We start from the raw sequence: 12019 nt of genomic DNA, 5'->3' as shown, positions 1-12019 counted from the left end.
CAATATTTCAAATTTCTGCGTTACAGGCAGGCATATTATGTGCTCGCTTTAGCAGTACTCTTGTGTTAAACTAGGTTAGGTGTGTAATATGTTCTTGATGTGGCAATTTCAGAAGCATTAATTGTGAGATGACTGTTCAAAAATCCATCTAGTTTAATTTTCAATCTATATCAACCTACAGTTCCGCGGGGTAATCCTTGATCTGTTTCGAGAGAACTTCAAAGTGAGAAAGACCCACATCTTGGAGCAGTGCAAAGAAATATTGGGCGAGGAACCGTCAAATAAAGCAGAATTTGATAGGATTCTCAAAGTGAGTATGATATTACTTTGTCTTCTCTACTGCAAAGGATGGCTTGTTTTGATTGTCTGCATTCGTGGGGCGGGGATGGCTGTACCATTTTGAGAAAACCAGGGGAGCTTTTCAAGAAAGTATAGGTTGAGGGAGGGTGGTCGAATGAACGCTTCTTTTCTAGACAACTGGGGGAACTTCAGGAAAGGCTGTGCTAAAGTAGTGCGAGGGTGTGTGTGTGTGTGTAACTGAGGAAGAGAAAAGAAGGAAGAAACACATTTTCATATTAGGCTTATTTATTTTCAATGGTCTCTAATGCATGCGCGGTGATCAAATTGTCGTACATGCAAGCTGTTATACTACTACTATATCAGCTTGCGATGGAAAGCCAGTTTTTGTCTCACCTGCATAGCAGAGTGAGACTATAGGCGCCGCTTTTCCGATGGCGGCAGCGTCAACATCAAATCTTAACCTGAGGTTAAGTTTTTGAAATGACATAACTTAGAAAGTATATGGACCTAGTTCATGAAACTTGGCCATAAGGTTAATCAAGTATTATTGAACATCCTCTTAGAGTTTCATGTCACATGACCAAGGTCAAAGGTCATTTAGGGTCAATGAACTTAGACCATGTTGGAGGAATCAACATCAGAAATCTTAACCTGAGGTTAAGTTTTTGAAATGTCATCATAACTTAGAAAATATATGGACCTAGTTTATGAAACTTGGACATAAGGTTAATCAAGTATCACTGAACATCCTGCATGATTTTTATGTCACATGACCAAGGTCAAAGATCATTTAGGGTCAATAAACTTTGGCCGAATTGGGGGTATCTGTTGAATTCCCATCATAACTTTGAAAGTTTATGGATCTGATTTATGAAACTTGGACATAATAGTAATCAAGCATCACTGAACATTTTGTGCAAGTTTCAGGTCTCATGATTGAGGTCAAAGGTCATTTAGGGTCAATGAACTTTGGCCGAATGGGGGTATCTGTTGAATTACCATCATAATTTTGAAAGTTTATTGGTCTAGTTCATTAAACTTGGACATAAGAGTAATCAAGTATCACTGAACATCCTGCGCGAGTTTCAGGTCACATGATCAAGGTCATGTAAGGTCAATGAACTTTGGCCATGATGGGGTTTTTTGTTGAATAACCATCATATCTCTGTAAGTTTATTGGTCTAGTTCATAAAAAGTGGACATAAGAGTAACCATGTATCACTGAACATCTTGTGCGAGTTAGAGTAGTATTCAAAGTCAGCACTGCTGCTATATTGAACCGCGTGATGCAGGTGAGACGGCCAGAGGCATTCCACTTGTAAAGTAATATGCTTCAGTGCCAACGTACAGATGGGGGAGGGGGGCTTGTAGTCCGGCAGCCCAGGAGGTTTATTCAACCGAAAGCCGGACAAGCAAATGACCCCATAGCTGGATAGCATGGACCCTTAAGTTTACAAAAATGCATTGCTGCCGGGTTCTATGCGTGGTCTTCCCTCCGAAATGACGTAATATATGACGTCACTACAAAATGGCCCTATTTCACCATTTTTCAGACATGGTACACATAGCATGAAGTCAAGGGACAATATCTCAGCCAAATCATGCTTGTTTTGTATGAAACTTTCAAACTACATTGTTTAAGTAGTGCACAAGAGATATGCAGAATTTCACGAACAGAAATTATTGTTTACATATGCAAATTATGTAATGAAATTTGCATATCATTAGTTTTGGAGATTTCTCGCATAAAAAATTGTTGAAAATCGATTCAGAAATTTATTTTCTTTTTTATTGTACTTTATTTGATATATTTCCTCTCAAGCATAATATCATTCTCTTCATCTATATCTCTACTTTAAGAAAATATATAAAAGTAATTGAAAATGACATTATAGACTGTGATTTCAGCCCCCTTTTCAATATGGTGCGCATATAGAAATCGTGCGTTTTTGGCCCATTTTCAACATATAGCTGAGGTGTGCAAATGATATGCCTACTTCATTGATGTTTCCTGCATTTTGCATGATATTAAATCTTCCAAACAACATATTTTCCTCTTTATTATGTCTCTGCTGATAAATCAATGATTTAAGCAAAGATTGATTGCCCACTGGGCAGTCTATAGGCTACGTTTTCAGCCTAGTTTTCAACAACGAACCTATACCATGTATGCCTGCATCGTTGTAGTCGAGTCGGATAAGGGGTTCCTGTGTACCATCAAAATATTTTCACTCAACGTTTTGGTATTTGCCTTAAGTGTCTAGTTAATGAATCTTGATGTTCCCTTCCCAAAATCGTGTCCAACGGGGTTCAAAATTGATATCTTTGGCGGCCCTCTTGGACTTTTTTTTAAAAATGAAAATCAATTATTTTCATATTTTATTGCACAAAGTCTGACAATGGGACAATCTTGAATCAATACGCATTTCACTATGATTTGGATAGTAGAAATCGGTTAAAATTGTTTTCTGAATATAGTCCGGTTAATATATTTTGGAAAAAAAAGAATTCATCAAAAATTTTGAACCAAAATGTTCATGTGCATTGACATCTTGCATCCGATCGCCTTTGTTGATGTGCCTAACATGCAGAAATGCATGTAACGTGCTTAGCGATCGATAGAAAGGTATGTATTACTTGTATCATGTGTATGAGGGTAAAGGGCGTTTTCTACACAAAGCAATTTTTATGATAATTAAATCTTTTGAAAAAGATAGAAGTTCGAGGCATTACTCTGCATTTTCATTTTGCATGCAATTACTCTCGGGCACCTTAAAGCATAGTCCCACAAGAACCAGTAAAATGTTACATACAGTACCACATCATTATCCATAGCTTGACTATGATATCGTGCTTTTCGGAGCCCCCAATGTGGTAACATTTTGTTTTGAGTATGTAATTTTTCCTTTAAATCACTTAGAGACAAAAGAGTAGGCTATTCTCTATCAGCTACATATAAAGAAGTTGGGGCATAGTAAAGCCTACCCTTCAGGCATGTCAGGGGGCTGCCAAAGTCACCCAATCTTTTTTCGTATCTTGACAATTTCTCAGAAAATTCGTCATTTTGGAGAACCATTGAGACAAACAATGTTTCTGCCTTGCGGTAAAGCCCTTATTTTTGTTTTGTAACCACATAAAGATGACAAAGTAGGATCTTCTTTATCAGTTACATATAAAGATGTGGTAGCACACTGAAGCCTTCCCCCTTCATGGGCTGCCGAACTTTTCCAACTTTTATGTCTATTTTCATTACAATAATTGTAAAAAAAAATGCAGTGCTTGAGCCCCCATTCAGACAAAAGGGTATTTCTGCTATATAGTAAAGCTAGCTTTGATTTTGGAAACCACTTGGAAATAAAAGAAGAGGTATTTTTTCTGTCAGCTACATGTAAAAAAGTGCTGGCACATCGACTGCTACCTTCTTCAGAGGCTCCAAGATTGGCAGATTTTCCCCATATTGGAAAAAATATGGAAAAGGGGTGGGTGACTTTCGGAACCCCCGAAGGGGATCGACTTTGCTGTGCAACCACTTATTAGCAGCAGATTGAAGAAAGTCTACTCCTTTAATTTCACGTAGTTTCAAAAGAATGAAACTGGCTTCACTATATAGCAGAAACACTTTTTGTCTCAATGGGGGCTCGAAAATAGCATATTTTCCCATAAATAGTTAAAATATGAAATAGGGAAGGTGATTTTGGTGACCCCCTAAGGGTGGTATGTTCCAATATGCCAACACCTCTTTATATGTAGCAGATAGAAGAAACTCTACTCTTTCGTCGCTATATAGTTTAAAAGCAATAAGAGTGGTTTTACTACATAGCAGAAACACTTTTTGCCTCAATGGGGGCTAGAAAATAGCATATTTTCCCATAAATAGGTAAAATATTAAAAAAGCGGAGGTGATTTCGGCGACCCCCTAAGGGGAGTATGTTCCAACATGCCAACACCTCTTTATATGTAGCAGATAGAGGAAACTCTACCCTTTCGTCTCAATATAGTTTAAAAATAATAAACGTGGCTTTACGAAATAGCAAAAGCACTTTTTGCCCCAATGTGGGCACGAAAATAGCATATTTTCCCATTAATGGGCAAAATACGTATAATTATCGGGTAACTGCCGCAGTTCTCAGAGGGGGAAGTCTTTGCTGTACCAGCACTTCTTTATATGTATCAGATAAAGAAAACCCTACTCTTTTATCCCTAAGTGGTTAAACAACAATAAAAGTGATTTTACTGCAAAGCAGAAACGTCTTTTCACTTCGATGAGACTCCAAGAACGTCGAATTTTCCAAGAAAATGGCAAAATACGAAAAAAGGATGGGGGGATTCCAGCGGTCCCATAGGCTTAGCTGCGCCCTCATTTCTTTATAATGTAGCTAATAGAGAAAAATATACTGTTACAGAGGTTGCTTTTTGGTGTCATTTTATCGCAATATCGAGTAATAATGGTATTTGCCCTTTAACTAAGCAAATTAAGACATACTGCCATGAAGGGTTTCAGTATTATCGGTATATTATATCCCCTTTCGTGTCGAATGCTGATATTTTGAAATAGTGGTTGATGTTAATGATTGAACAGATAGATATCAATGCACATGCACATTTTTTACCAAAATCATGCCCATTTCGGGATAAATTTTATTTCAAAATATATTATCTGAGAACGAATTCAATCGATTTATACTATCCCAATCATATTGAAATGCGTATTGATTCAAGATTGTCCAATTGTCAGACTCTGTTCAATGAAATATGAAAATATTTGATTTTCATTTTTAAAAATGTCCAAGAGGGCCGCCAAAGATATCAATTTTGAACCCCGTTGGACACGATTTTGGGAAGGGAACATCAAGATTCATTAACTAGACACTTTAGGCAAATACCTAAACGTTGAGTGAAAAATATTTTGATGGTACACAGGAACCCCTTATCCGACTCGACTACAACGATGCAGGCATACATGGTATAGGTTCGTTGTTGAAAACTAGGCTGAAAACGTAGCCTATAGACTGCCCAGTGGGCAATCAATCTTTGCTTAAATCATTGATTTATCAGCAGAGACATAATGAAGATGAAAATATGTTGTTTGGAAGATTTAATATCATGCAAAATGCAGGAAACATCAATGAAGTAGGCATATCGTTCGCACACCTCAGCTATATGGTGAAAATGGGCCAAAAACGCACGATTTCTATGTGCGCACCATATTGAAAAGGGGGCTGAAATCACAGTCTATAATGTCATTTTCAATTACTGTTATATATTTTCTTAAAGTAGAGATATAGATGAAGAGAATGATATTATGCTTGAGAGGAAATATATCAAATAAAGTACAATAAAAAGAAAAATTTCTGAATCGATTTTCGATAATTTTTTATGCGAGAAATCTCCAAAACTAATGATATGCAAATTTCATTACGTAATTTGCATATGTAAACAATAATTTCTGTTCGTGAAATTCTGCATATCTCTTGTGCACTACATAAACAATATAGCTTGAAAGTTTCATACAAAACAAGCATGATTTGGCTGAGATATTCTCCCTTGACTTCATGCTATGTGTACAATGTCTGAAAAATGGTGAAATAGGGCCATTTTGTAGTGACGTCATATATTACGTCATTTCGGAGGGAAGACCACGCATAGAACCCGGCAGCAATGCATTTTTGTAAACTTAAGGGTCCATGCTATCCAGCTATGGGGTCATTTGCTTGTCCGGCTTTCGGTTGAATAAACCTCCTGGGCTGCCGGACTATTGGGGGGCTTTATTTTCATGACCTTATAATCTTTGTTTTGGCTAGCTGGCGAGCTGATATTTAGAGCTCAGGTTGATATTGATGAATAAAGTGGGAGAGAATGAGATGCCCTGGGGTGGTATTCTGAGATCCATTTTATCTCAGATAAAATAAAATATTTTATCTCTGTTATTCATTGAGATAAAATACCCTTAAAATCTCTCTGAATTAGTATTGTGAGAACAATTTTATCTTCAATTTATCTCTGTAAGACACACCTATTTTTTAATCAATATCAAATTAGAAACGCACTTTTATAGCTCTCTCATATCACTCAACCAATGTAAATCCATTCCGCTAGGAGGTGTGGCAAAGAAGTGAGATTGTGTCAATTGACTTCAAATACGCTTGCGCCGTCTTTCAGAGATATTTACCAAAATGACAATACTCTCATCATTTTTCGAAGTATATTTCGCATCATATCAAAGACAATATTAGTCAAGAAAAGTTTTATGAAATAATCCCTGATTGTACAGAAATAACTTTAAAGTGTCGTTTTCAATGACTGTATCATTTTTCTTCATTTTCATGTCAACATTTGGAGTTCATTCACCTCGAAATATTGACGAAATCAACGGCGTGGAGATAAAATAGCCCCTACACTCTTAAGTTTATATTATTTTTTTCTTCAAAGTATCTTGGGCGCAAGCACATCATCCGCGTTGCAATGTCCAGATACGCGATGGGTATGTCTACGCAGCCACTGCTCTGTTGCGTATCATCATAGATACACAAGATAAAATTTTGAATTTTATCAGAGATAAAATGTCGTCTCAGAATACCAATTTCATTTTAAGACATGAAATAAAATATTTTAAAGATAAAATGACCAGAATACCGCCCCTGTACAATATCCCCCCCCCAAAAAAAAATATTATTTTTGTCTCACCTGCGAAGCAGAGTGAGACTATAGGCGCCGCTTTTCCGACGGCGGCGGCGTCAACATCAAATCTTAACCTGAGGTTAAGTTTTTGAAATGACGTCATAACTTAGAAAGTATATGGACCTAGTTAATAAAACTTGGCCATAAGGTTAATCAAGTATTACTGAACATCCTATTAGAGTTTCATGTCACATGACCAAGGTCAAAGGTCATTTAGGGTCAATGAACTTAGACCATGTTGGAGGGATCAACATCGAAATCTTAACCTGAGGTTAAGTTTTTGAAATGTTAATAACTTAGAAAATATATGGACCTAGTTCATGAAACTTAGACATAAGGTTAATAAAGTATCACTGAACATCCTGCACGAGTTTCACGTCACATGACCAAGGTCAAAGGTCATTTAGGGTCAATGAACTTTGGCCGAATTGGGGATATCTGTTGAATTCCCATCATAACTTTGAAAGTTTATGGATCTGATTCATGAAACTTGGACATAATAGTAATCAAGCATCACTGAACATTTTGTGCAAGTTTCAGGTCTCATGATTAAGGTCAAAGGTCATTAAGGGTCAATGAACTTTGGCCGAATCGGGGGTATCTGTTGAATTACCATCATAACTTTGAAAGTTTATTGGTCTAGTTCATTAAACTTGGACATTAGAGTAATCAAGTATCTCTGAACATCCTGTGCTAGTTTCAGGTCACATGACCAAGGTCAAAGGTCAATGAACTTTGGCCGAATTACGTGTATCTGTTGAATTACCATCATAACTTTGAAAGTTTATGGATCTGATTCATGAAACTTGTACATAAGAGTAATCAAGTATCACTGAACATCCTGTGCGAGTTTCAAGTCACATGATCAAGGTCAAAGGTCATGTAAGGTCAATGAACTTTGGCCATGTTGGGGTTTTTTGTTGAATAACCATCATATCTCTGTAAGTTTATTGGTGTAGTTCATAAAAAGTGGACATAAGAGTAACCATGTATCACTGAACATCTTGTGCGAGTTAGAGTAGTATTCAAAGTCAGCACTGCTGCTATATTGAACCACGTGATGCAGGTGAGACGGCCAGAGGCATTCACTTGTTTATATTATAATAATTATTATTATAATATTACAATTGCAATTTTTATAATAATGATGATCATGTATACATGTAGTGGTATATGTCTGAACGAAAGCAAGTGAAAATATGGAATGATGAAACTGAGAAAAAGTCGTAGAAAGACCACATTCGAGAGAGAAAAATAGGAAACAGAACGAGAGTTGCACATGCATCCTTGCTATGGCATTATATCACAGTACATAAAACCCCAATGCATTCTTTCCACCCCCCCCCCCCCCCCTTATGACCTCTTTGAATTCCGTGGTCAGGCAAGTACCTCAAAGTCTCATGTATGATCACATTCATCAGCTTTGCAAAACTCACACATTTAAGGATTACAGCATTGAAATTTTAATCAGTATCACATTCCTATAATGGAATTAAAGAGTCAAATTGCAAATATAAAGCCCAGTGCAAACTATGCAATCTGATGTGCAATTCATATTTTGCATGTTAGGAACACTAAATCATACATGTAATTGATCTGTGGCTTGTTCAGATTGAAGTCCAAATCACAGGCAATGATGACGTCATTGCGATTTAGAATTGATTTCATTTTTATTCCAACAGGGAGGTTCAAACTTGACTGAATTTCTGTAGTCCTATCACAATTTTGAATTTGGATTGCTAAGATTTTAATGGCTGGGATGCTCATATCAAATGTTATTGCAATTTCTTTGAAATTTGGATTACAATGAGTCACATAGTGTGCCCCGGGCTTATAGGTAGGCCTACTTTTGTTTTAAATTGAATATCATCTTGGTCTAGCAAAAATCTTAATTCTATCCTCGCCGATTACGCTGCCAAGCGGCTGTCTATTGAGTGGGACATTGTATCATATTGATACAGTGTACATGTACTGAGTCAATTTTTTTCTCTGATTAACTCTTAACATGCCACGCACACTACTAACCCAACGCCACAGTGCTAATCTGATGCTAATCCCCTGTGCCAGCCACAAAACCCCCCTGTGCCACATTGATTTTGGGATCGCGAGTCGTATTCACTCCTTTCAATAGTCATGATTACAATTGCTTGTAACTCTCTATCGATTAGTTTATCCACAAAATATTGTGTAGTAAAGTTGTAGGAAATTTCATACTTATAATGGTGTCCTCATTATATGGATTGGTTATTATCTTTACCGCGAAAATATGAGTTGTATCAAGTAGTTCAATTTTGTGGAGTGTTTTGTATGGATCAAAACACCTAGGTATCTTTCCTCTCAGAGGCGGAGCCATATCTTGTAAAAAAATGTAGAAATACTCGAAAAAGTCGAATGTAAACCGCGTAAGTTAATCTGTCAGAAAGCAGAGTTTGCACTGCACACAATAGTGCTAATTACGGCGTGCATGCGATGCGCAAAACAATGCAAAACGGCGTAACAATGATTGTAATTCCAAATGTGCGCAGTCATGCACGAAGCAGGCGAGGGTAGGAAACAATGCAAGCACAAAGCAGTCAATAGTAGGCGTGCGAGCACGACTGTGGCATGTAATAGTAGGATACGTAGCGTGCACGAAGCACTCAACGAGTTAACACATCAATTTTCAAAGTCAAACAAATTTACCTACCCGACAAGATTGACTTAGCGGAAATTAACTGTATATACTAACATTGATTGAAACAAGGTTGAAACTTTCATGCTTTAATCCAACAAAATTCATTGAAGTCCACAAATTTTTGACTAGTACATACCGTCTTTATCAAGTGAATGACAAAAGTACCGCGTTTCCATGTGCAGTTGCCTTGTGTAACTAGGCGCATTGTCATGGAGACGCATTAGGCTCAAAAATAGCTCATAATGAATAATAAAACGTCATTTCTACGTCACAATACATAATGTTAATCAAAATAAGCGAAGCATATCCAAATAAAAAATCAAGCGGCGCACTATTAGCGACTTTGGGATGTCTTATGTGAACAAGACGTCATAATGTATGACATCATTTCTTGTATTATGATGTAGTAGCTATAAGAAATCATAATTATGAATATTGGTGATCAATAAAATAAATCAAGTTTATGTGTTTCGAAAAGAGCTGTAATTAGTGAGCCATGACATATCAATATTCATGCCAGGTTTTCTGTAACTCTCCGTTTTGATTATCATTGAGTGATATACTTATAAAATAAAAATAAAAAAGGGCCCTGTTTCGTTTGAATTGCTTTCATTGTCAGGTTATGGTTAAATAGGTTTTGACATATAATAATTCATTTCCTTGAGATTATCTGCTTTCTTATCTAGATATATGTTATTAATATTATCTTTGTAATTTACTGTCTCAATCTCTTTCTTTTTTTCAGAATGTTTGCGTTTTCAAGAGCCCCCATTGGTACTTAAAAGGATCTATACCACACTCATGACGAACACCTAGATGCTGATTTTTATTTTAATATCAAGTGAAGATAGTGATCATTTTCTACGTATAATCAGCTCTTTAATATGATTTGTTAACTAGGCCTTTTGGAGATACAATAGACTTGACCATTCATCAACCCCTTTGCCAAGGCGTATATGTTATTTTCATCTTCAAAGTCAAATATTGCCTTTTAAAGCCAAACAGATATTTGTGGTTCACCTTTTTTCACATAGACTGTAGACTAAATGTGCTTTATTCTACAAGTGTTCAAATTAAAATATACTCCAAAACATGCTACAAGTTAGAGTAATCAGGGCCATTATGTTCATCTCTAGAATAAATGATTATGGAATAAGACTCTATGGCCTTTATGTAGTTTACCTATTGGTAGCCAAATGTAATGCAAATCTTGATGACTTGATAGTCAATTTCAATCAATTCAAAACTACCAACTAGTATTGATTTTCAGTATTTAGAGAAGAAAACTGATGGTTTCATGCACAACACTGATTATGCATAATACCAGTTTATGTGTTGCCCTTATTGTATTTCTTTGAAAATACATGTCGATTACAATAAATTTATTAAATAATAAGTTTTCCCCCATCAAAATACTGATTGCCAGCTTATAGAATACTTCAATGTTCTTGTTCAGGTTGACAGCTCTGCTTCAAATCCTATTTGGCACTCAAACACATGAAGTTTGAACATATTTGTCATGTTTATAACCCAGATGTAGACTAGACCATGGTTTGAGTTACGATTTAATTGCTTGTTTTCTTCTAATTAACAGATTAGTGTATTTCTTGTATGGAAATTTTAGCATGATTAGATTTTAATGAAATCTGTATCTTTAGTCCTCACTAGGGAGGCAAGAGAAGATGTTCTTTACGGAAAGGTTTTTGTTTCATATTTTTCAGTTCAGAAAAGAATGCATGGGAAATTAAAATTTGAGTCTTCATACAGTCCTTTAGACAGTTGGCTGCTTAAGCAGGTTTGACTTTACATCGATCATAGTGTCATAATCTTGATAATTTTCCCAATTTTTTTTTCTAACAGAGTCTGATTTAATATCCCAAAATAGGTCAGTTTTTGTCTCACCTGCGAAGCAAAGTGAGACTGTAGGCGCCGCTTTTCCGACGGCGGCGGCGGCGTCAACATCAAATCTTAACCTGAGGTTAAGGTTTTGAAATGACGTCATAACTTAGAAAGTATGTATACCTGGTTAATAAAACTTGGCCATAAGGTTAATCAAGTATTACTGAACATCCTTTTAGAGTTTCATGTCACATGACCAAGGTCAAAGGTCATTTAGGGTCAATGAACTTAGACCATGTTGGAGGAATCAACATCGAAATCTTAACCCGAGGTTAAGTTTTTGAAATGTCATCATAACTTAGAAAATATATGGACCTAGTTCATGAAACTTGGACATAAGGTTAATCAAGTATCACTGAACATCCTACATGAGGTTCACATCACATGACCAAGGTCAAAGGTCATTTAGGGTCAATGAACTTTGGCCAAATTGGGGATATCTGTTGATTTCCCCTCATAACTTTGAAA

General features: G+C 36.3%; 1 protein-coding gene across 2 annotated transcripts in view; it reads left to right on the top strand.

The window, feature by feature from the left end:
• LOC121423196 (DNA-directed RNA polymerase III subunit RPC5-like) overlaps window positions 1-11052 on the top strand; it is a 91138-nt gene extending 80086 nt beyond the window's left edge. For both annotated transcript variants that reach the window (XM_041618516.1, XM_041618517.1), the window contains 2 exons: window positions 182-310; window positions 10398-11052. In XM_041618516.1, coding sequence (XP_041474450.1) covers window positions 182-310; window positions 10398-10457 — 189 coding nt within the window. In that variant the 3' untranslated portion in view covers window positions 10458-11052. The remainder of the gene's footprint in view (window positions 1-181; window positions 311-10397) is intronic.
• The last annotated feature ends 967 nt before the right edge of the window (window positions 11053-12019 follow it).

The sequence above is a fragment of the Lytechinus variegatus genome, chromosome 10, assembly GCF_018143015.1.
Source record: "Lytechinus variegatus isolate NC3 chromosome 10, Lvar_3.0, whole genome shotgun sequence".
Classification (NCBI taxonomy): Eukaryota; Metazoa; Echinodermata; class Echinoidea; order Temnopleuroida; family Toxopneustidae; genus Lytechinus; species Lytechinus variegatus.
This window is presented reverse-complemented; position numbering and strand designations above follow the sequence as displayed.